Consider the following 26,711-nt stretch of genomic DNA (forward strand, 5'->3'; position numbering starts at 1 on the left):
GTAATGCCAGCCATCTGAGATATGTGTTTCTTGTTTACTTGTGTGTTTTTATTTAAATGAACCATAGCCATTTGATTGCAGTTTATCTATGATTTAGAGAAACCAAAAAATGTTTTATCACACTGGGATCTGTGCTTTGTGTTATTCTTCTCAACTTTCTCTCATCTTCCACAATGATGGACATTCATCCAACTGTACATGTAACAACAACCAAGAAGAAAACACCCGCTGGATCTTGGGCAGTATCCTGTGTGTGGTTACACAACTTTCACCCCAGATGTTCGTCCACGGGAGATGAAGACTAGGGATAGGGAGGCTTGGAGAGACAGTGGAGAGGTGCACACTGGGAGCTGGAATGTGGTTGCTCGTCAGGAAGAGCTATGTCAGGACTGCGAACGAGAAACAAGCAAGTCAGCAGGAGAAGGGCCAGGCACAGTTGTGAGGATTAGACAAAGTACTTTCTCATACAAACAAAAACCCACAGAATTTTGCATAGAAAATAGTTTAAATCTAAAGCATGCCAAGATAACTTGGGCTTTTCAAAACAACTGCAAAAAAGCAAAATTAAATGCATTAAGGAAATGATATAGGAACTGTTCCCCTGCAGTCCCACTTTTCAATTTTTGCACAGTCTCACTCCTTTAAATCTATGAGTCAGCTGCAAGATTTTTTTAGGTCAATTCTTTTCTAACTTATTGTGTGTAACAAATCACCTGGGGATCTGGGTAAAATGCCGATTCTGATTGAGTAGTGGTGGGGTGGAGCCTGAGAGTCTGCATTTCTAAAAAGCTCCTGGATGATGCGGTGCTACTGGCCCATGCCCAAAGGCTTTAGGGGATTCTACAGTTTGCTTCAGGAGCGCTGGTGGTGCAATGGTTAAGCGCTTGGCTGCTAATCAAAGAGTGGCAGGTTTGAAGGAGTGAAAGATGTGGCAGCTTACAGCCATGGAAACTCTATGAGACAGTTCTACTGTGGCCTATAGGGTTACTATAAATTGGAATCAACACAATGGTAACATTTGTTTTGTTTTGTTTTTCACAGTTCAATAGTGGATTCAGATTCAACAGGATAATCAGTTTGCTGTGGAAGCCTAATTTGTTCCAAGGATTTTCTGTAGCTAGTTTAATTTAGTGGTATAAATATGAATGAAGAATTTTATTACATTTCCTGTCTTTCAAACAACCGCTTCTAAGAGTCACTGGCTTAAATGAATACAGAAGTGCCCAGGCTCATCAGTGTATCCATTTCTAATCTTGAAGAATAAGGAAGCAAAAGCATTGGGTTTCCTAAGGTAAAATGACAGAATCTTTTAAAATGTGACTAACAGTGGGGAAATCACTCAATGGGCATTATTTTTATTGGAAAAATAATCAGTATTTTTCTAAAACTCTGCTTTTTCCACCTACATTATGAAATTCAGTACCATGTAACTCATTTCCGCTAGAGGTGATAAAACTCTTCCAAGTTTATTATTATTATCAATAATTAATTAAGCAGTTTCCTTAGCTAATATTAATATTATTAATAATCATTGCATTCATATTAAAATTAGTATTAAACAATTTTTATCTTTGGTACTGAATTATCCTTTATATAGAGCTCTTGACTTGTAATATAAAATCATAATTATGTAAAATATCTGCTCAGTGTGAGTACTTTACTTCCCAAACTCTTTGCTTGAATGGTTGTTGTTGTTGTTGTTATGTGCCGTCGAGTCAAACCCGACTCATAGCGACCCCTCCTTGGGTTTCCGAGGCAGTATCACTACAGAAGTAGGATTGCCCAACCTTCCTTCCGAGGAGTGGCTGGTGGGTTTGAACTGCCAGCTGTCTGGTTAGCAGGCAAGTGTCTTAGCCACTATGCTACCAGAGCTTTAATTCAAGGGGAACTTTGCTGTTCTGTATTAGTTAGGATAGCCAGTGATAGAAATGGTTTTTTCCCTAGCTATTTTTGAAACATGGCAGGTGAACATGGGAGAACTGGAGCTCCAGCATAAAGACCAGGATGACAATGCATGCCAAGATATATTCTTGGTCCTCCAGATAGAATCATACAGTCTGAGGAACAAAACAGGCTACAACTTCATGAAGCGTGCTTTTCCCACAGATCCAACCAAGTTTTATTATTATTATTTTCTGGAAATCTACATGATTAGAACTAGTTCCTTTTAGAGGATTAAATCCATTATTCAATATAAGTATGACAAGTAGTGGGTGGTCACATTATCTAAGAGGGGTAACTTTTGAAACCCTTGTGTAATTCAAGATTCTTCTTGATAAGGAAGCCAAGTATTTTTGCTTGACCAGTTAAAGGGTATAGCAACAGCTTCAATGCAGCTAAAACTCATTTGACTTAACACCTTGACATTATGCCATTCTTGATGATTAAATCATTTTCATTATCGTACGTTTGCATAAAATGCAATCCCATTGTATATATTGTGATTATATATGTGGCAAATGTATTGGCTCACAGGCTAGGAAATTATTTCTTGAATGCAAATACCTGTTAAGTTTTATCCTTTAAGGAATAGGATAAATTCAGTTTCAATTCTGATTGCCCGCTTGTTATTCATCTCTTACCATTCAAGGGTTTACTTTTCGTAGGTAGATCATGTGGTAGTCAATCTGTGGTAAACAGTGTGCCTAAGAAACTATTGTTGTTGTTGTTATTATGTGCCATCAAGTCGGACTATTTTAAGTCATAAAAATAGATATAACTTCAGCAATTTTTAATTTTTTTTAAGTAAATATCTACTTGATAGAACAAGAGAAGGCTCCAATACTTTGGGCTTTTCTTTCATCTTATGTTATCTATCATCTACAAATAACATTAACAGAAAAATGCTACATTTTAAAATATGCACTCTAATGTTTTATTAAAAAATGGTGGTACATCTAAAAAGTTATTTGAACATATGTAGAAAATGATGGAAGTTAAAACAAGGGTGCAAACAATTTTTAAAATAAGAAAATCAGAGATAAAGTCCACTGGATCTGAAATTACTCAACATTCTTAGCAAGTTTTCTCTTATGTTTAACATAATGGTCCTTCTCAATCTGGGGATAAAGTGTCAGTGTGGGGATTTAGTTCCTCTGTTACTTTGCTCCTCACAACACATGTCAAATTGGGGAAAACAATTTCTCGGTAGTAAAGTGGTATATATGGTGGTGGTTAGAAGAAAGGGTGGTGGAGTCATTGGCTTCACTGCTTTCTAGATGTGTGACCCTGTACAATTATTTGACCTCCCTAAACTTTAGTGCCTTCCTTTAAAATGGGTATAAAAATAGTGTTTACCATACTGAACAGATTATAATGATTAACAAGGGTAATAAAGGACTTAACGCTTGTCTGGTACATTATAGAATTCTAATGTCAGCTACATGTTAACTTTTCTGCCAGAAAGAGCATTAAAATGATCCATTTGGGGGTAGGCATGGGTGGGAAGGAAGCAAGTCATAATCCCAGTGACTTGGAAAAGGAGTATTTTCAGACATATATATATCTTATCATTTCTTTCTGTGGACCAAATCGAGTAACAGGGGACGCGTCTCTGGACCATGCAGTATTAAATGGGTGGAAACTAGAAACATTTGTAAATCACTGAATTATTTTTTAAAAGTAAATCATCTCTATGGAGGTAGCAAGCAACCTAAATTCTATAATTGCAGATAAGATGGAACTGATGCATGTACCCACTGAATCAAACTGGTTGTGGAAAAAAAAAAAAAAAGTAAGGTGAAATAATATTAAGCTTTAAAAATTTCCCTCACAGCCGTCCCATTTTATATCAAATTGATACACTTAAAATAGTAGGCTTTTCCACTCTTTGCCCAAGCAAGTTACAGAAGTTATGGACAAGACTGCAGACCTTTGTCTGGAGGGGTACTTAGGTAGTAAGAGCAGCTAACAGATACTGGGAGTCCCTGGGTGGTGCAAACGGGAACACACTCAGCTGCTAACCAAAAGGGGGGGAGGCTTAAGTCTACCCAGAGGTGTCTTGGAATCTACTTTCATTTGCCTGGCTATCTACTTTCAAAATATCAGATAGTGAAATTCTTATGGAGCATAGTTCTGGTCTGACACAAATATTGACACCATGAGTTGGAATCAACTCAATGGCAACTAGTGAAAAAAAAAAGCAATGGCCCGGACCTGTGGCTCATTTAATTCCCCACTACTCTCATTCCCACTGTACAGGTGAAGAAATGGCATTTAGATAGCAAGGGCAACTTCCTAAGATTATACAACTAGTGGTTGTCAGAGGTGGGATTCAAACCCAAGCAATCTGACTCCAGAGCTCATTCACTGTTCGTGGAACCTGTACTTATTAAGCACCTGCCATGTGCCTACGAAGGAGCTCTGGTAGCATAGTGCCTAAGACACTTGACTGCTAACCAGAGGCTGATGGTTCAAACCCTCCAGCTACTCCTCAGAAGGAAGGCTGGGCAATCTACTTCCGTAGAGATACCACCTGGGAAACCCAAGGAGGGGTCGCTGTGAGTCAGGTTTGACTCGACGGCACATAACAACAACAACATGCACCTAGGAGTCCCTTGGTGGCGCATACAGTTAAATGCTGAAAGGTTGGTGGTTCAAACTCACTCAGAGATGGCTTGGAAGACAGACCTGGCAATCTGCTTCCAAAAGGTTACAGCCTTGAAAACTCTTTGGAGCACAGTTCTACTCTGCACACATTGTCTTGCCATGAGTTGGAATCGACTTGATGGTAACGAACAGCAACAACAGTCGTGTACCTAGTTGTCATGTGCCTTGGGTGAGGGTAGGGGTCCTTTGTGAAGAATGGACTATAGGTCAAGAACCCATGTTCTTATGTGGAACAAAACTCAAAATCATTAAAAAAAAAAAAAAAAGACCAGGTTTGCTGGTCTGAGAGAGGCTTGAACCCTTGAGACTATGGCCCCTAGCTGCCCTTCAGGTCTGGAATTGAACCCACACCTGTGGCTACCAGCCAAATAAAAGACAGGCAAGTGAGCTGAATGCTTACGTTAGGTGGATACACTTCTGGGAGAGATCAACCATGGGAGAATAGAAAGGCTGTGTATGCACAGGGAGACAGCTCGGGGGGCAGGAGTGCATGGAAGGGAAGGACACTATGTAACTATGGGGAGAAAGTGGGAAGAGAGCTGTTCCATTGTGGGATATTGCATTTAATGTCATGAGACAAAGTGTATGTGAACCACTGTACGGAAAATGAATTTGCTCTATGAATTTTCACCCAAATCACAATAAAAATAAAAATAATAATGAAAGAGCCCATGTTTTTAATCACTACACTAGAATCCTACTGAGAGGGGTTTCAACATTTATAGATTTAATCAATTACTTACGTAATTAAATTACTCCACAAAGGGCTATTATAAAATGGCATAAGTGTGTTAGCAAATTACCTTCCTGAAGTTAAAATTCTGTTACAGGAAGTGGTCAAAAGAGCAGATTGTTAATATCAAACAGAAGACACTGGCTTGGAGCCTATTTTATCATATCCCTTTTTTCTGCTAACTGGTGTCCCAGTTACACAGTTGACTATGTAACGGCCTCCAAGACCAAGTCAACCTTAGGCTTTGGTTGTAGTTGGGTTTCTGCACTTGTCTCTCTCCAGCTTCCCTGGCTCTAATCCACAGCCACATAGAGCCAGCTACTGACATCCACTCCTCAGACATGCATGGAAGTATCTGGGCCCACAGCTACTCAAAAGCAGCCTTTCCCTGGTAGAAGAGTAACAGATACATTAAAATAAGGACAGATAAGTGAGCAGACTGTAAAAACCACACCTGTTGCTGTAGAGGTGATTCTGACTCATGGCAACTCCCTATGTTAGAGAGTAGAAATGTTCCATAGGGTTTTCTTGGCTGTAATCTTTTATGGAAGCAGACCATCAGGTCACTCTTCTGCAGCAGCACTGGGTGGCTTTGAACCACCAACCTTTTAGTTAGTAGTCAAACATAAACCATTCATGCCACCCAGGGATCTTTATAAAAACCACAACCAGACTATAAAAACCTAGCTTCCATGGAGGTCAAGTAACTGGAGATGAAGTATTACATGAAGATGATGAGGTGCTGACAGGGTGTTTGATACCATGTGGAAGTTCTCCTGGGATGGAAGTAAACTGACGATGATTTGGAAAGCTTTCCATAGTTTATGTGTGTTACATGGCTACCTCTTCCGGCTCAATCAGAAGAGAAAGAAGAGGTCTTGTAACACCTCCATTGAAATCTTCATATCTGGTTTATTTTGATATTTGCATTAGGGTATTTCATATAATATATTCAGAGAATGCCCTAAGGGAGAACTAAGTATCCTTAAAACTTTCAGGAAAATTCTATATAGAGCCAGGGTTGAGGATCTCTGATTGTATAATGATTTCCCCAATACTTGAGCTTTAATGTTTTTTTTTTTTTTAAAAAAAAAAAAAAAAAAAACCAACTCTTGAGACTATGGCCCCTAGCTGCCCTTCAGGTCTGGAACTGAACCCACTCCCGTGGCTTCCAGCCAAGCAAAAGACAGGCATGTGAGCTGAATGCTTACATTAGGTAGTTACACTTCTGGGGAGATCAACCATGGGAGAATAGAAAGGGATTGTCCTTATTCTCACCAAAGCTGGCTCAGTGGTTAAGAGCAATGGCTAGAATGGGACAGGATTCTGTCTCTACTATTCACTAGCTCTGGGCTCTTGAACTAGCAGTTAACTTTTTTGAGCCTGTGTATCTTCAAAAGGGAATAATCATACTTGCGTCATAAGTTTCTTTTGTGTGTGCATAATAAATATTATAATATTAAACCTGTAGCACAATGTCTAATGTTCAGTAAATTATAGCTATTATAACTTATAATATTTTATGTTTATAAAATAGTATAATGTAATTCAAGCCAAAATGGTTGGGAAGTTCAAATATCCATACAAAATTCTATTTAAACTCTGGTAAAATTATTGTAGTTTTTAAGTTTGGGTTATCTATTTTCAACTTTGTAGCACCAAATTATAATGCAGTATAAGAACGCAAGACAATCTAGAGAGTACAATTTATTTTGGCTAAGAAATGAAATACAGAATTTTAAATTAAATATTGGAAAAGAAATTAGTTTAAAATCAATTTAGATCTTAGTTCCACCATTAATACATTTACTGGTATTAATATTGAATATTATTAGTGAATTAGTATGTAACTTAGTATACAGAAAACTAACTTCCTAAATAAAAGGAAGGAAAAAAAGTAAACTTTTCCTCTTTGACATGGGTAACAATTAACGTTTTCAGAAATTTGGCAGAAGGGAGGTAACAATCCCAACTCTGCTATGTTTCAATAGCCCTTATATTTTAGGTTCTACATTTATATTAAATCAAAACCAAACTCACTGCGTCAAGTCAATTAGACTTACATCAACCCCTCAGGTTTCTGAGGTGATATCTCTACAGAAGTAGATTGCCCAATCTTCCTTCCGAGGAGTGGCTGGTGTGTGTGAACTGCCAGCCTTCTGGTTAGCAGTCATCCTCAGTTAATCAATGACAACTATGATGTAGGCATTATTAATATATTTATTTTACTGGTAAGGAAACTACAGTTCTTGGATTAAGCTATGCATCAAAGATTACACAGCTAAGTGCCTAAATACAATTTGAATAAAGGCATTCTGACTCCAAACCAGATTAACTCCCTCCTGGAGAGAACACTCCCTAGCCCCCACCACCTCCAAGCAATTTATGGGAGTGTGACGTCTGACTCTTGCCTGAGGACTTGAGGAGAAAGCTCACAAATATGTAGGTGGGTAGATCCATTCATCTCGCAAACCAAAATTTTTGTTGCGAAATAGAAATAGCAGTAATGGGGAGAAGGTAAAAATATATAGATTTCGGGCAATAAATAAAAACACAGATTCATGGTAACAATCAAATATACAGGTTCTCATGAGAAAGACAAATTGGGAATATTTATACTTTAAAAGATATCTTGTGTTTAAAGAATAGAAGGGCTGCTTATGCACAGGGAGATAGCTCGGGGGCAGGAGTGCATGGAGGGAAGAGCACAGGGAAGAGGTAACTATGGGGAGGAAGTGGAAGGGGAGCTGTTGCATTGTGGGAAATTGTAGTCAATATCATGAGGGAAAGTGTATGTGAGCTGCTATATGGAAAATGAATTTGCTCTGTAAGCTTTCACCCAAATCACAATTTAAAAAAAAAAAGTTAAAAAAAAAGAGAGATATCTCCTGTTTAAATCCAACAATTAGCCTGAGAAAAAAATACTCCAATTTAGTCATCTTGTATTCTCAGAGTGAGAGATAAATCTATTTTAGAACCTTACAGAAAAAATGCATGACCACTGAAGCAAGAAAAACATAATTACATTTAGGTAAGTATAATTGAAGATAATTTTCATCTGGGTAAGAAACTGTCAGCAAAACTCTTATTTAGTGTCCAGGGATTGTGTGAAAATGACTTTGGAATTGTTCATTTAATCTCACATAAACATTACAAAAGTATGAAGGTTGTCTCTTTTAATGTCAATTACAAGCCTTCCTCCATTTTTAAAATTCAGTTTAATGAGAGTACTGAGTGGACAGAGAACAGAAACACTCTCATAAAGTCATCCTGGAACAGACTATAACCGTGCTTCATATTCTTCCTGTTTGTGTGCCTGAGATATGTACTCTCAGGACAAAAGAAAACAAAAATGGGGCAAATATCCAAACAAGTTCAGGTTTTACATTTGGAGGTAATTGAACAATGGACTAATACAATTATTTACTCACACAAAACCATTGCTGGCAGCCTTCAGTCTAGTGGCTAACGAAAAGAACTCCACCTGTCTTGCATTTTTGAAGGCATGCATGACTTCAGGCTATAGGATAGTCATTTATGTGGCTCATGACTAAAATGAAATGTAGTAAAATAGTAGCATAGTGCCTAAGGCACTTGACTGCTAATCAGAAGGCTGGCGGTTCAAAGCTACCAGCCACTCCTTGGAAGGAAGATGGGACATCCTCAGAAGGAAGATGGGACAATCTACTTCTGTAGTGATACTGCTTTGGAAACCCAAGGAGAGGTCGCTATGAGTCGGGTCCGACTCGACAGCACATAACAGCAACAACAACAAAATACAGTGATGTAGAAGGAATTATGGCGCCATCAGAATGGGGGGCTTGGAGTCTATGGATCTGACATGCATCTGGGTGGGAAAAGAAAGGACAGACGAATTTACCTGACAGTCGGGCAGTCTTGCCTCCCGGCTAGTTGTGAGCACTGTGGCGGTACGGAGGCAGCAGGCTGCTGACAATCTACAAGAAACTGATAAATTAGACATGTATACAAAGAGATGACAGCTCAGGTGTTAGTAACAGTATAAAGCCTAAGGCAGTTGTCTGAGATTTAGTGAGGAATGTTCATTCACACAGAAACATTTTATATCTTAATTTCTTTTCCCCCTGGTATCAACAGAAAAGACAGGGCTTTCTATTCTTAATTAAACATAATATTATAAAATTAGCCACATGAAAATCAGTCATGCTACATTATGATATGTTTGGTCATACATGTTTGGATACTTTCATTAGACTAATAGACTATTTTAGATATATATATACCTAACTATCTAAAATAGGAGCTCTGGTGGCATAGTGCCTAAGGTATTTGACTGTTAACCAGAAGGCCGGCAGTTCAAACCCACCAGCCACTCCTTGGAAGGAAGACTGGGCAATCTACCTCTGTAGAGATACCGCCTTGGAAACCCAAGGAGGAGTTGCTATGAGTCAGAAATGACTCAACAGCAGTGAGGTTGTTTTTTTTTTTTTAAATATCTAAACGGCAGTGAGTTTTTTTTTTTTTTTTAAATATCTAAAATAGTCTATCAGTCTAATGAACATTTTGAACTTGAACATGATGGCAGTTACTTAGCATTTACAGCTACTATTCCAAAATGGGATATATTCAGATAACTGACTTTGTTGTCAGGCCACATGGGCATATTAAAATCACATAAATACAATGGGAAGAACATGTAATGCAATGTTTTTCATGATCAACAGAATAACATTGCATAGGTAAATCATCATTACAGCTTTCTGCAAATACATTTTATTTATCAAAAACAAGAATTGTTAGCAGAAATTTTAGAACGGTTATTAGTCAGTAAACTGTTAGTAACTTGGACTGAGGGGGAAAGCCAATCTGAATTAATGGGAAACCACTGTTGTTTTGTTTGCAGTATTTTAAAATCACTTAAGTCATCTAGGTTAACAAGCGCCAGCTGGTAAAAGTCTGTGTTTATCAGTTATGTTAAGAGAGGTGGTTACTGAGTGCTCTAAAGGAATCCAAGAGTAATCAGTTTACTGGTCCCAGGTGACAAATCTAGAGCCACTCAAGAAGTTGGTTTGATACACACACTTATATTTCTGCAAAAAGATTTTGCAAAAAAAAAGTTAAAAACACGGTTAGACTTAAAATGCAGTTATTCTTGAATAACTGAAGCATTTCCTCTTGCTAACTGCCAGACTAATTGTTAATTGGTCAATCCTTTTCTCTACATGTTATGCAGACAATATTTATTTACACCAAATTTTCACAAATTCCAAACTTATAGCCTTGAATTAATGAAGGTCTATTAAAATTTTCTTTTAAAAGTTTGTATTCAAGCATCGCATATTCTAAAGCTAATATATATTCTATTATAATAAAATGTCTATATAACTACAGAACACTGAAATTTCTAAAAATTTCTGATTGTTTTATATAAGACATTAGAAATACATGAAAGCTCTCTTTGATTCAAAGTAGGATACAAGATAAAGCAGGTTCAATTTGAGGTCGATTTCTAAGGTACCTTTTATAAGGTGCTCTTTGTTGTGGATTTGATTGTCTTTGAGTAGCTGGTGTTCAGATCATAGCACTCAGCAACTCTTCCAGATGTAACAAGTAATTGTTTTCACAGATTTGAGGAATTCTTTTTCTTTAACTGTTTTCCCATTTTGCAGTTTGATTAGTTGAATGATTCCCTTTTGTAGAAACTCAGTCTTAAAGGACTCATCCCTTTAGGCTCCTTTAACAGCTTTCCTATCGAAGTGGCAACTTTGTGTTGTTATGTGCCGTCGAGTAGGACCCGACTCATAGTGACACCTCCTTGGGTTTCCGAGGCCGTATCACTACGGAAGTAGATTGCCCAACCGTGCTTCCGAGGAGTGGCTAGTGGATTTGAACCGCTACCTCCTGGTTAGCAGTCAAGTGCCTTAGGCACTATGCTACCAGAGCTCCCAAGTGGCAACTTAAGCAGGTTCCCCCCACCCCCCGGCTTTACTTAACCAGGTGTGTGCTGCCCTCCTGTGGCATATTTATGTAAATGCAATGGATGCAAATGAACATGAACACTTGTCCAACCACTGTGGACTCTGACCTCACATTGTCAAGGAAGCATAAATGAAGCCCTTATAAGGCACAGGGCTGGAGTAGTAATTTTTAGAATTATTAAGTGTATTAAATGGTTTAAATCTTAGTTTTTCATATCTCACTTATTTAGAAGTAATTTTTGCCAATACACTCACAAATTATTATTCATGCAAAATACGCACTGTGAAAAAATTTAGAGAGTGGATGAGCAGAACCACAATGCACTCTCTTAATAAATTGTTTACTATATGGTGGATATCCTGTACATTGGTAGTAATGTCATCTCTTCCTTTAGAAGTAACAAAAGTTTTCTTATTTTTTATATTATTAATATTGAAATATTACTATTAGTCTATAGTTAAGTGTTATCCTTAAAAAATAAAAATAAAATTCCATATTAGAATGATGAGAGATAAAAAAAACTTTAATTAAAAAAAAAATAGCTGTATAGCTCCAACTCTTGTCTTCTAAATCCCTCTTTTGGGATCTAACCAAAAAAACCAAACCAAACTCACTGCCATTGAGTCCGACCTGACTCATAGCGACCCCTCCTTACCTTAGGGGTAAACAGGTAAAAACTTGCAAGACCTGGATAAACAAGTTGTCTTACCAAGGCAGTATCACTACAGAAGTAGATTGCCCAGCCTTCCTTTCGAGGTTCCTTCCAAGGAGTGGCTGCTGGGTTTACAGCTCTCCAATTCTATTCCTGACTGGCCTCCCTGTGCAGAGGATGTGCATTAGCACATACTTTGTAAAATTCAGGGAATGTGACAGGTGACTGTGGAAGTCCCTTCCACCTCATAGATGAGCTCCGTTCCCACCTGCTCTGGTTAGCCTCCATTCTGAATTCACTCTTAGGAACTTGGCTTCCTTGCCTAGCCTTTGAGGGTATTAAACATGACAATCATGTGACTTAAGGAGTCACTGAGAAGGCACTGTGGAACCTCAGCAGCCACTGCTGTCTTCCAGGCCATAGGAATTCATCTGAAGTACTCAACAATCAAGTGATGAAACTCCTGTTAGTGCCAGCAACCCTGTGAGGCAGTGTAGACAAATGGTGAATAGAGGTGATAAGGTTCCTGCCTCATACAACTCATACTGGAGTGAGGGAGACAAGCACATTCAGTAAGCAATTACAATAAAGTGTGATGTTGATGACGATGATGGTGGCAATGACAGCACCTAGCACTTGTTTGTTGCTTACCATGTGCCAAGCACTGTGTAGGCACTAATATGCATGATTTCCTCTCAGTTTAGAGATGAGGAAAAGGGACTTAGGTTAAATAACTTGCCAAAGTCCATTAAGAGGTGAAGGTGGGGTTTGTACCCAGGACTGTATGACTCAAAGGCTGAACTTACCTTACAGACATGTGACAGTAGTGCCTCCCAGGATAGGGGAAATACAGGGTATTATGGGAACTCATAGAAGAAAAAATTAAATCTAAGTGGTCATGGAATGCGGAAGCATGAAAGTGGTGACATCTAGGCTGGTATCTAAATAATGAGGAGTTAGCCAAGAAACTCCCTAGCAACTACAAACTGTTTATGATCTCCCCTAATATTAATAAAACATTTAATCACAAAATTAAAGTGGTTGAATGTCTGGACTGAAATGTTTGAATGGAATTAGATATTCTCAGCTCATATGCCTGAGAAATGTCATAGTATATTCAAGAGATAGTTAGTGCCTCAAGGGCAGGAAAGAATAAGTGAAATTTTAAGTCCGTCTTGATATGTTCATGAAGAATATGGCAGTGTGACAGTCTTCCACAGACAAAGGCCTCAAGTAGACGGGAAGGTAGAAAAGAGAAGAATAAAGAAGGAAAGACAGTATTTGCTGAATCAATAAGAAATAATTTCTCCCAGGAACTTTACATTACTTTTTAAGTCTTAGCAACACTCAATATATGAGGAAAATAAGTATTTTTGATATAGGAGACTACATTATGATCTCCTATATCATGAGATTGTTCCCCACCCCCCTTTTTAACATTTTTCATGACCTTTCCCACCAGGGCCCAACACAGAGGTTGGCATTAGATCAGGTATGCCACAAACTTCCATTGATTAAATCATCCAATGACCACCAAAGACGCAGTGAAACCTGTGACAGGGTATTATGGGAACTCATAGAAGGAATTCATCTGAAGTACTCAACAATCAAGTGATGAAACTCCTGTTAGTGCCAGCAACCCTGTGAGGCAGTGTAGACAAATGGTTGGAATTCAACTTGTTTTTCCAGGTCTTGCAAGTTTTTATCTGTTTGACAGGGTGCAGTTGTCTTACCTTTTTTCTGTTGCTCATTTTAGTGGAAAATATTTGCGTTTTCCTTCACTGACAGGCTCTGGCTTTTGCAGGTTTTACTGTACTAACTTGCCCAAGGTCACACAGCTTGAAAGTGGCAGAGTAAGGCTTTTCATGTAGTCTTTTCTGATGCTAAGGCCTACTTTCTACCCACTATTCTGCTTGCCCTGAAAATTGACATCAGCCCCTAGATAACATCAGGATCATGAAGTCAAAGAAACGTAAGAACCCACCAGATAGTTGAGATACTGATTTGAAGGAACCCCCAAACCAAAACAACCTCATTGCCACCAAGTTGATTCCAACTCATAGCAACACTATAGGACAGAGTAGAACTGCTCCATAGGGTTTTCCAAGACTATAATCTTTATGGAAGCAGACTGCCTCATCTTTCTCCCACAGAGCAGATGGTGGGGTGGGACCAAGGACCTTTCAGTTAGCAGCCGAATGCTTAACCACTGCACCACCAGGGCTTCTCCAATGAAGGGGCCAATTACCCCGAAAACATGACATAAGACATAGGGTAAAGAAATGGGGATAATACCCTAAAAGAAGATGGCTGTATGTTAGAAAATTGATTGGCAGGGGAGAATTGGTGTAGTCACATGGTTTTCCATCCAGCTTCTACTATCTTTAAATTTTCTAAAACTCGAAAGCTGTTTGGGATGGAAGGGAGAGCCTCATGTGGGAGGAAGCAGGGAGCACCACTATGTGTTGCCACACCTGTCCAGATGGCGTGGTGGGGGGTTGTAAGCAGCATGTGGATGAAAGCTGATCTGTGGAGACCATACCCAGCCTGGATGTGGTGGAGCTACAGGAGTGGCTTCCATGACAACCAGATGTTCTGCAGGAAGCAAAACATGTTATCCAACCAGTTATGAATCTAGACCATTATATTTTCATCTAGAGTTGATTCCCCTATTTGTCTCAAAAATATTATAAAATACCTGCTTGGTTGTTGGCTGCCAAACTTCAGATACGTTTTGTCACTATCTTTCCTGATCTCAGGAAAGAGATCATAGCAACCCCTCCTTAGGTTTCTGAGGCGAGGTGGTATCACTATGGAAGTAGATTGCCAAACCTTCCTTCCAGGGAGTGGCTGGTGGATTTGAACTGCCACTCTTCTGGTTACAGTCAAATGCCTTAGGCACTATACAACAAGAGCTCCCAAGAATAAGGTTAGTCTAGCATAAGTCATTCTTGATGAACCCATGCTGTATAAAAGCTCAATTCCACATCTCCTGTCTTCTAACACACCTAGATGTTCACGGGACTTACTTCCATATTTAACTTTTCCCTGGGCGCCTCTATTTTCAATCTTCTATAACCTTTTTTTTTTTTTTTTTAGTATCTTCCCTTCAACAAAGAAATTGAAAAGAGACTGAGCTTTCCTTTTGAAAATGTCAACTTACATAATTATACACTCAAAAATAGGCAGAAGAAATGCAAGTTCATGACCAAAGAGCAAACATGCCTCTTGCTGAAACATTTAGTTATTTTCATCAACAGGGTGTATTATGCAGAGAACTATTTTAAAAAAGATAGGTTAAATAATTAAATCTACCCTCGGGAACAAATGCTGTCCTAAAATATTACACTGCTGTTATTCACAAATAGATACTATTTTCAACCAAAAAATCTTACATCCTTGGAGTAAGCAGTCAATACCTTTCAATAAGCACAAGTGATTAATAGAAGAGCAAAAATATTTAATTATGAAAGTTATTAGATGAGAAGTTGACAGACAGTTATGGATTGTCTTAAAACTAATACTCTATAGTTAGGGAAGGGACAATATTCCTCTTTCATCTTTCCACAGATCTGGCTTTGTTCTTCCAAATTATTCACTACTGGAATTTGGGGGAATGGACCAAGGAGGAAGATAAAACAGAAGGAATGGAGGAGGGAGAGGAAAACGTGAGAAATAATGGTGATATGTAACATTTATTAAGGAGCTCTGGTGGTGTAGTGCCTAAGGCACTTGACTGCTAACCAGAAGGCTGGTGGTTCAAACCCACCAGCCACTCCTTGGAAGGAAGATTGGGCAATCTACTTCCGTAGAGATATGCCTTGGAAACCCAAGGAGGGGTCACTATGAGTTGTATTTGACTTGATGGCAGTGAGTTTGTTTTTCGAGTTTATATAGACTATTATATAGGAGTTCTGGGAGCTCTGGTGGCATAGTGCCTAAGGCATTTAACTGCTAATCAGAAGGCTGATGGTTCAAACCTACCAGCCACTCCTTGGAAGGAAGGTTGGCCAATCTACTTCCGTAGTGATACCACCTCAGAAATCCAAGGAGAGGTTGCTATGAGTTGGATCTGACTCCACAGCAGTGAGTTTTGTTTGGTTTGTTTGATAGAAGCTCTGGTGGCACAGTGCCTAAGGCATTTGACTGCTAACCAGAAGGCTGGTGGTTCAAACCCACCAGCCATCGTGTGGAAGGAAGACTGGACAATATACTTCCATAAAAATTTACTGCCTCTGAAATTCAGTGGGGCCCACTATGAGTTGGAATCAACTTTATGGCAGTAGGTTTTTATTTATTCATTTATTTTTGTATAGACTACAAGCACTTTGTATGCAATAGCTCTTCAATCTTTATTTGAAAAATCAATGAGGTAGCATTTACTTTTGTTTTGATTTTAGAAATAAGAAACTGATGCTTAGGGAGGTTAAGGAGTTCACGCATGGCCACTTTTTCTATGACCTTTTACAGTGAACAAAAAGCTTTTCAGTGCTCACAGGAACCCAACTGAAGTTGGTTGTCATGATCCCCAATTTGCCTATGAGTACACTGATCTCAGGAGATAAGTGATTTGCTTAGGGCCCATGGCAAGTGGGGCAGGTGAGAGCTGAACTTCAATCTGACTGTCCTTTCAGCGGGTACCCTATGAAGTCTTTGGACCTGTGCCAGAAAAAAAGCTCACGTTTTCTTCTAAACTCTAAGCGATCCAAGGCTTGAAATAAATAAATCTGTTTACCTCAAAGAAACTCAAAGGAGTACAATATATAATGGGCCAGAAGCACAAATTCTGAAAGAAACGCTGCACCTGAATTTCTTAGCAAAAGTAATTTTAGAGCAAAGTGAAAGTGGCCAAATCATTAGTATTGGAGAAGTAAACTGATGATGGAATGGGAAGTTTGAGTAATTATATTAACAAAAAATGTAAGTTTCTATCTACTGTACATGGAACTGAGGGCAGAAAATGTGAGTAATTATAAAAAGTTCCTCAACTCAGGAGTTCTGAATATTTGTGAATGGCACAAACATGCTCTTTGTAGTGACTTACTGACATACTTACGGATATACTCAAGTCTTACATGAAGGTTTTACACAACCACCCCACCATCCACGGGGATGGATAGCAGGCACACCACAACAATTTCCTGTCATTTCCCAATGATGCTTCGACAGTGTTTTCCTCTAGTCTCTATGTTTTCCTCTCTATTCTCCTTCCTCTCTTTTTTCCCTTTCAGCATTAGATTCCAGTCAGAGAGATCTTTGTGTCTGAATCCCAGCTCTGCCCATTGGTAACTGAGGGACAATGAAGAAGTGCCTTAACCATCCTGAGCCTCGGTTTTTCTATCTGCTGAACAGGTACGCTGCACATCAGTCCCGCAGGGTGAGAGAATGTTTGTGAAAGCACCAAGCCTAGAGTCCACTGAAGAAACTGGTCCCCATGAGAGACAAGGGGAAAGGAAGAGCCAAGCCAACCTCCAGGCTTTAGCTTCAAGAAGTGGAATAAATGATGAAATAACAAAGACCCACAAGGACAAAACAGGTCATATGCTGAATTTGTTTCAAAAAGCCTTTGCTCCTATCATTTCATTAATCTGAAATGTTCTTCTCTTCTGACTCTCCAGAAATAAGTCCTACCTTCTGTCTCTGACCATCCCCAGGAGGAGGCATCTGCTTCCTCTAAACTCCTTTTTGTCATCATAAAATTCCTTACACACAGCCCTTTCGACAACTGCTCTCCTTGCAGTGTGTCTAATCTCCTCAGCCAAGCTACAGGGTTCCTGAGAGCAGGGAAGACTCGGCTTTATATTTGTCTCCACAAAGTAGTTTGTTGAGAAATTTGCATTTGGTGTAAAGTACTTGCTGATGTACAGACTCTATCTTCCTTAAAGGATCACTGAGTTTGTTTCTCTATTACTACTTTATTAATGCCATCATTTGATCAACTCTCTGGGAAAAGGGATGGTTTATAATGTACACATTCCTCTCATCCTAAGAATATCCTTCTAACAGCAGAATTAAGAGGAAATGCTGCTTGGTAAAGTTTTTAAGTTATTTTAGTGATAGTAGATGATTACTGGAATCATTCTTCTCTGATAGTCATAACACTTTAATACATAAAGTAATCTTAAAAGTAATTTTTAAAAGCAAAATATAATACTTGATTGTGTTTTTTGCATTTTCATTATTTAGTGTGTGCCAAATAGCATTAATACTAAATTATTCCTCACTAAATCTACAAAATAGTGTTAGTGAATTAACACAAAAGTTAATGGAAATAAGCGGCAAAATACATTTTCTTTATATTAACAACTTGAACATTTAAAATAGTCCTAGGGATTCCTACACATATATATTGAAAAACCAGAAGTATAGAGTATTTAGGGAAAAAAATTGAGACAGAAATATTATATAAAAAAGAATACTAAGAGCAGGGGATAAAGCATGTACATAAATATTAACAGTAGTGGGGAAAAGCTGAAATATTTCTCAAAAAATTAACAGGAATTTAATGGTACAGTGACATTGATAAAGATGGATAGCTGGGAACAACATTTAGCATTTTACAATCAAACACAAAGAATTGGCTATCTCATCCATTTTCGCCCAAACATACTGTTCAAAACCAAAACCAAAGTCATGGCTGTCCAGTTGATTCCAACTTATAGTGACCCTACAGAACAGAGCAGAACTGTTCCATAGGGTTTCAAAGGCCGTAAATCTTTTCACAGAAGCAGACTGCCTCATCTTTCTCCTGTGGAGCAGTTGGCAGATGAGAACTGCTGACCTTTCAGTTAGCAGCCCAGTGCTTAATCTACTGCACCACCAGGGCTCCTTACACACACTGCATATCCTGCTAATACATTAGTTTCTCTGCAAGGACCCACATATAAGACTACAGCATAATTTCCAACTTCTCAGGGGTTCAATCTTCTAACTTATATATCACCATATACTTCTCATTTTTACATCAGTGTTTAGCACAGCAAATCCCACTTTTGTTTGCATTCTTTGATAGTCAAAGACAATCATCATTCATTCAAATTTTCCCAATGACAATAAGGACAGAATTGTTGAGACACATGAAAAAATTTCAATACAGATAATACAAAAATGAAGACTCGGTGACAAATCTTAAAAACGTCTGGATCTGCCTTCACATAAAAGACAACTGAATATTGTTCATCACACTTCAGTGACAAGCATTAAAACTGTCTTCAACAACGATGAATCAGAGCAGGACTTGCTGAGAAGAAGGGAGTATTTTCAGACTTTTCAGTGATCACACATTGGACAAACTTTCACCCGGCCTTCCATTGTTGACCTGATATGTATCATATGACTAGCTGATAAAACAAAGTAACATTCATAGAAAACTCTGGTTTCATTTCAAATCTTGTAAAAGAGAATTATAAAAATGCTCTGCTGTACAGTCAACTTTCTGCATCTGAACAATGTGCAATTAAACCCGTGTGCAGGTGTGTGATCAACAGCCTTGTGAAGAAAGCCATGGAGGACAAAGGGTAACCAAGTACAGTGGCACCAAGAGGTAAAAGTACATTTTATCGCTAGGTTTTTACAACCAATTATAACCTTTTCATGAGAAATGACTTTGCCTAGAGCAATACCAGCTGGCACAGCAAAGTCAGTAAAGCATGTATCAGATGAAGATAGCTATACCTTTGAAATGTCAGATTAATTAACTGAAAGGAAACAAAAGAGAAATAAGTTATACAAATTAAAACCAAAAGCCTACTAAAGAGATTAATTATAAAAATACATGCCAAACAAGAATATGAGACACCACTCAGCAAAATGTGTTTGATTTTCTTACTTAATATTTTTCATTGTTTCTTATCATCTAAAAAAAAAAAAAACCAACACTAATAAGTATTCCAGGAGGTTCATGATATCTTCTTCCACAGCAATGGATCTGCAAGTTTTTCCTGGATTTTTTTTTTTTTTTTTTTAAAGAAAAGAATACTTATAACCTGCACAGAATTCACACTTTTTGGGAAAGTAACTCTAAACCCCAAAACTAAAACCAAGTATTTAAAAATGTATTATGTCCTACAAGTAAGTCAAACCATAAAGATAACTCAGTTAAAGGAAAAGCAGTATGTTAGATATTAAATATTAAAATTCAAGTTTACAGAAGGTGGTTATTCATTTTTCAAAGAAATGATTAAGGATTTACAATGACAAGTGTCCTAATCTAAAATGTTTGATTTATAGAGTTTAATGGAAGCAAAGATATTCAGGAAAAAAAGTCTATTAAAGGAAATAAGGTTTGCCTATAGATACATAGCCAACTTACCTCTTTTTGCTTTTGATGTCAAGTAGTGCATAAAAAGAGAAAAAAAATTGTTTAACTGATTCTATTCTCATTACATAAGGCTTATACCATAAATAGAGTAAAACAACTACACTATACTTGTTTTCTATTCCTTCCTATGATTACCAGTGGAGCCAGGATTACCCAGAAACCCAGAGGTACATATTTAAGACAAAGCAGCATCCTCACTGGGCTATCTGTGGCAGTGACCTGGGTACCACTGACCAGAACAAATGGTATCTCTTCCTACTCTAAATTTCTGAGTTGAGTTCTTATTGATCAAAAGTGATCACAGGCTGATTTTTCTATTTGTAGTAAAGCACAATCTTAAGCAATAAAGAATTGGAAGGTGGGGCTCAGTTTAGAGCAAACAATGGACAAGATGATCTACATCAGAGCCACAAGAAAGTCCTCAACATGAGGAAAATGTGTCTCCTTCACCTAAAAAAGGCTCCAATTATTCTACCCACCAAAAGTTTACTTAAAATGATAGCCCTGTTCTAGATCACCATCCTGCAAAATACTTTCATATAAATCTTTAAATCCCAGTTTTCCTAAATTACAGTGGTGTTTTTTAAAGAATTAATTTTAAGAGTAATAACCTAACATAGTCCACCTCTGGAGAACATGCACTGACTAAAGCAATTATATGAGAGGCCAGGTCTAGAAGCCGTCCTTCAGAAGGAGATCTGATTAGTGGAGCTAGGTACACTGAAGGGATGGAAAACACCTACACACCAAAAGAAAGAAAAAAAAAAATCTCTGGGGTCCAGCAATGAGTGACTAAAGCCAAAACAAATTTGGCTTTGCAGATACAGTTCATAAAGAGTTTAACTTTGTGATATTGAGAGTATATCAATGACTGATTATTTTTGGCTGAGAGGTGACAATGAAAAGATAAAGAATTTAATGGTTATATGACATCTTTAGGACTTTACCTTTTTATTAGTAAACAATAGAAAAGAATAAAGTCAACCATTCTCAGTTGTTCCTTTCCTCTTCCTCTTACACCTTTCTGGCAGAATGCACTAGGGCAACAGCCAAGAAAACTGAACAAGCATCAGTAACTAAGAAGATGGATGTGTGGAAGAGGCAACACACAGCTGTGCAAGAGGAACTCAAGAGGGTGGCAGGTGCTTCATTGTCCTGTAAGGAATATAGTCTACCGTGAATCCTTTCTGGTTGATTAGCTGGATAAGCCTAATCACTAGGTTACTTTAAGAAGTCCTGGTGTTAAGTGCTATGGAAATGTATTTTCACTCTATCACTCAAAATGAAGGAACAGGAAGTAGCAAGTGTGGGCTTCCCATAAGCATTATAACTACAGTCATTTGTGATAGGCTCACAGCAGAGCTCGGGATGCTTCTTTAGACCCTGCCCAACTCGATCAGAGCTCAGGACACCTGCTAAACCCAGGGTTAGCTTTTAGAAATGTCTAAAATGTTTAATGCCTCAGAGGAGTTGATGGGCACTACAGACCTTTCTGAATTCAATCAGTGGACTCCATAGCCAGAGTAACAATATAGGTATACTTTTAGAAACTGAATCCCATCAGTTTTTCATTTTCTTTCATTTCTTACTTTTATTATGGTGAAAACATACACATCAAGACATTAATCCCATCAGTTTTGAGGAGGAAATCAAAGTTTTAGCATGCTGTAAGAACACTGCTATTTCCTACCTTGTATAATTATAATCCTTGTATAAGGATTATAATCCTTATAATCATAAGGATCTCTGGTGGCACAGTGCCTAAGGCATTTGACTGCTAACCAGAAGGTCAGCGGTTCAAACCCACCAGCTGCTCCATGGAAGGAAAATGGGGCAATCTACTTCTGTAAAGATTTACCACCTTGGAAACCCAATGGGGGTTGCTATGAGTTAGAACTGACTCGATGGCAGTGGATTGGGTTGTGTGTGTGTGTGTGTGTGTGTGTGTAGTCAGTCCACAGCACACAGATACTTTGTCTAATGGGCTTGTTCTATTATACATTAGATAACTAGAATTTTCATTTCCCTTGATGAAAAATATAGTGCTGAAGTATTTTAACATATTTCTTGTAAGTCTATTTAGAAACCAGGAGTCTATACAGTGGAGCTGCAGTCCCAAACATGGACAGAATCAATTATATTCATAGAATCAGAGAGTCTCAGAGCTAGGAGGAGCCCCTTCAATATTTTTCACTCAAATCTCTCCTTTACATTTAAACATATTTAGGCAGGAGATACATATATATGTAGCTGGTTAACACAGAGAATGGTTTGCTTGGGTACTTAATTGTGGCTTTTGCTTAATATTCTTTGCAAGCAGGAAAAGTTCTTTTGAAAGTTACAGTCTGGATGTAACATCCCAGAGTGTTTATAACTGCAGTTGCTACGTAATCACAATAAGGGGAAATCAGTGACTACAATACACTGCTGCAGGCAGACTAAACAGTGTAGGTAAAGCACATAAGAGGCGGATGGCCATTTTCCTCTAGAATACAATGAGATAGAGGCTCAGCTGCCCACCAGGACAAATCTTAAAACTCTTCTCTGCACATGGCACTTTGGTTGTCAGGGCAAGGTGATGGCAAAGGCAAGCAACTGCAGTGCCCGCTTCCCTAGGGTAAGGGATACCAAATACTGTTCTCTCTTATTATCTGAAAAACTGAAGCCTGTAGAACAAGAAAGTACAGTGATGGGGAAGTGGAACACACATATAAATGGAAAAGTATCTACAGAAAAAATTATGCTTTAGAAAATAATCACTGAGGCTTATAGTTCAGAATAAAGTTGAAATAGTACTCACTGAGCCCCTTCCATATACAAAACATGGGAGGATGAGGAGCAAAGGGCAGTAAAAGCAGGTTGTATGTACATAGGACATATTGGATTTCATATACAGTTAGACTTCTCTCACTTCCAACACATGTAAACAGCCAAGATCCTTAAGTTTGATTCTGAGTCTCCACCACCTCTCATCTGTGTATTTCATTAGTCTTTTCTACCTGCTTTTTCTCAGGTGTTACCCACATACAATCCATTCTCTACCCTGCTGTCAGGGTGATCCTTTAAAATGAAAAATCTGATCACATTCTTGAAATGGTGAGCTATTCCCGTGGAATAAAGTCTGCTCTCACTAATCTGGCCCTCTCTCTTCAGGTTCCTCCCCACATGCCTAGTCACATCTCTTCTGGGGGGATTGTTCCTAATCACCCTATCTCCTTCCCTTATTCCAAGAACATCTATTGATGTTATTACTTAGTTGCCTACTTATCATCCTTACCAGATTATAAATTTGTTGAAGAACAAGGGTGATGTTTTATTTTAATATCATTGATACCTAGAGCCAAGAACAGTGCCTGACACATAGTAGCTGCTCAATAAATTTTGTAAATTTTGAAGAATGAGTGAAAGAGCAAATGAGATAATGCAAGAAATGTGATTTGAGTACATGCTTAAAACAAAGGGCTTGCAATACAGCAAACACATAAATAAATGTCTCTTTGAGTATAACGAAATGTAAGGGCAAATTTCACTATAAATATGTTTGTCTATTGCTAATCTAAAGGGGTGATTACACATCGAAGGTTAATACAGTCCTGTCAGCTATTACTGAAATCAGCAAAATCTAAAACATCACAGAAACTTTTCAGATTTTAAAATACTACCATTCTTTCACACTAGTTCAGTAATCATGGCAGAGAGAGAGGAAGGAAGAGAGGGAGAAAGGGAAAGATAGATGGAGGAAACTGAAATGATATGTAGAAGCAAAAGATCCAAGAGCAAAGTCTCCTACAGAGGAAAACAGTGTAAAGAGCAAATTGCTTAGGCTATTACTTCAAGAACAAAGCTTAAACTTGCTCTTCAAGTTGGAAATCTCTTACTCTGTATATACACTGCAGTTAGGCCTTTACTACAGAAATGACATCTCTTTCCTATAAATTAAATGGATTCCTTTTACATACTTTGGTAGACTGATTTTAATTATTGATTAAAAGGTAAAATTTCATTGTTATTGTAGAAGCCTAGGTGGTTGAGGCAGCAAGATAATACGTTGGCTACAAATAATGATTTTATGAAGATATACAATCTGCTGCTGGACTGCAAACTCCTTGATGACCAGAGTCCATTTTGATTTAAATTCATCAAAGCTGTAAGCACTTTCAGATTAGCTGGTAATCCAGACCCATAAAAACTAAGATGAATGGGCATGTGGGAGTACAGTGGAGTCTGTGGATCACAGTAGGAATAAGTCAGGAACAAGAAAGTCAAATAGATATGACCAGAAGCTCTGGCATGTCAGGGGCTGAGGCAGCAGAGGCTGAGCCAAAGGCAGAGGCAAGGGCCAGAATTTCCCCCAAAAGGGTGAGTTACAGTTGCAAATCAGTGCTCCATCCTAGGATTGATTCTCTAGAAATTGAGAAATTGTGCCTTTAACAAGATGGGATTAATAAAAGGTACAATTTGGACATAACATCTCATAGAATTGAAATCTATTTGAAAGTGTCTCATATTTGTGAAAAATATTTTATGTTTTAGATTTTAAAATTGTTGTATAAGATTTGTATCTTCCTCAATTGCTCAACCACAAGATCCAAACCAAATTAATCTAATTTTATTTTTATTGACATAATTACTTACATGAGACTCAATAGAAAAACCTCTAAATGTGCTTATTAGACTAATTAAAATGATTAAAAAGATATATTACAAATTTGTTTTAGAAAGCAGTGCTTATCAAAAAAATTCTGATAAATTAACAGGAAATTCATCTTCAAAAGAATCATTAATATATGTAGTTACCCACCAGTAAATTTTATAATAATCAACAACTTATATTAAACTCATGAGTAAAAGAAAAAGAATCTTATTTCCCATGTGTTTAAGGTAGGTTTTATTGTATAGAACGTTGGGCTGATTATATATGGCATATTTCCTTTCCTCAGCTTAATGAAAACATTTTATACAGTCAAAGCATCATAAATAATGTTTAAAATATTTTACGCAATGTAATTCAGCCTAGAAAAAGATAACATATATTGTCAACAATACAGGTCATTTTAGAAGCCACAATTAGTTTGGTACAGAGGTTAGTCAGTTTCTACAGTAATCCATTTAACCAGACTGTTTAGAAAATGTTGCTGGGTCAGTTTGTTAAGAATTTATTAAGAATTAACCTGGTTGACAGAAGAACTAGATGGTGCTCAGCTACCGCTGTCAACCGCTGGGAGGGGAATCTATGTAGGAGATCCTGGATAGAGAGGGAGAATAATGTGGAACAAAATTCAAAATCATTTGGAAAAAAAAAGGGGGACCAGGTTGGCTGGTCTGATAGAGCCTGTTGGAACCACTGAGATTATGGCCCCTAGCTGCCCTTCAGGTCTGGAATTGAACCCACACCTGTGGCTACCAGCCAAACAAAAGACAGGCATATAAGCTGAACATTTACCTGAGGTACATACACTCCATGGAGGGAACAATCATAGAAGAATAGAAGGGCTGCTTATGCACAGGGAGACAGTTCAGGGGGCAGGAGGGGATAGAGGGATGGACACAGGGAAGAGGTAACTATGGGGAGGAAGTGGGAGGGGAGCTGTTGCATTGAGGTAGATTGTAGTCAATGTCATGTGACAAAGTGTTTGTGAACTGTTGTATGGAAAGTGAATTTGCTCTGTAAACTTTCACCCAAATCACAATTTAAAAAAATAATAAAGAAAATAAAGAATTAACCTGCTTGATTCTGAGATATATAGATAAAAATTCATAAGGCTATTATGATAGCTTTACTTCCTTCTATTATTATTTTAACTTCAAATAAATGATTAGAAATATTAAAGCATAAAGTTTATCAATATGTTATGTTGTCATTAAAGTGATTTTCTAGGCTAGTGATAATTCTGAATTCCATGTTATTTATAGCTCTAATCTTATAGACAGCAATCATTTCTAAGGCCAGCGACATCTGCTGGTTTTCCAAAACTAAAGCACTTAAGACAACTGAATGGTCCTCTCATCTAAGCTGACTAACCATAGAGGTAGAAAATCTGAAAGGTGTGCACTAAGCAGCAGAAAGATCAGAATGTGTGAAAATGAGGAAAATGTTCTGTGAAGTTTTTAGTGCATTGATATACCCTTTTAGACAGCAATATCAAAATGGAACAAAAACAAAAGCATAAACATGTTCATACTGTTAACCCAGTATGCTCACTCTTGAGAAATTACTGAGTAGACAGAAGCTGAATATATGAGGATGTTCACAACAGCATTCTATAATTAACAAATCATGGGACACTATCTCAGTGGACAAGAGGGAAAGTAGTGATTCATGGCATGACATTTGAAATAAAAGTTATGATACAACAACCTTTAAAATCGAAAATAAGACTATGTAGAACATGGATCAAATGGTCATACGCAAAAATGAAAACAGTGACTGCTGTTAATAT

At 37.9% G+C, this 26,711-nt stretch overlaps 1 protein-coding gene across 1 annotated transcript in view; it reads right to left on the reverse strand.

Annotated features, from left to right (window-relative positions):
- Positions 1–301: 301 nt before the first annotated feature.
- The window catches only part of BICD1 (BICD cargo adaptor 1), a 332,377-nt gene continuing 305,967 nt past the window's right edge, over positions 302–26,711 (reverse strand). The window contains exons 9-11 of the mRNA XM_042781286.1: positions 20,263–20,271; positions 9,222–9,297; positions 302–389 (exon numbers count right to left, since the gene is read on the reverse strand). Coding sequence (XP_042637220.1) covers positions 302–389; positions 9,222–9,297; positions 20,263–20,271 — 173 coding nt within the window. The remainder of the gene's footprint in view (positions 390–9,221; positions 9,298–20,262; positions 20,272–26,711) is intronic.

This window comes from Orycteropus afer, unplaced genomic scaffold, assembly GCF_000298275.1.
Source record: "Orycteropus afer afer isolate SDZICR_OR568_19922 unplaced genomic scaffold, OryAfe1.0 scaffold00100, whole genome shotgun sequence".
Classification (NCBI taxonomy): domain Eukaryota; kingdom Metazoa; phylum Chordata; class Mammalia; order Tubulidentata; family Orycteropodidae; genus Orycteropus; species Orycteropus afer.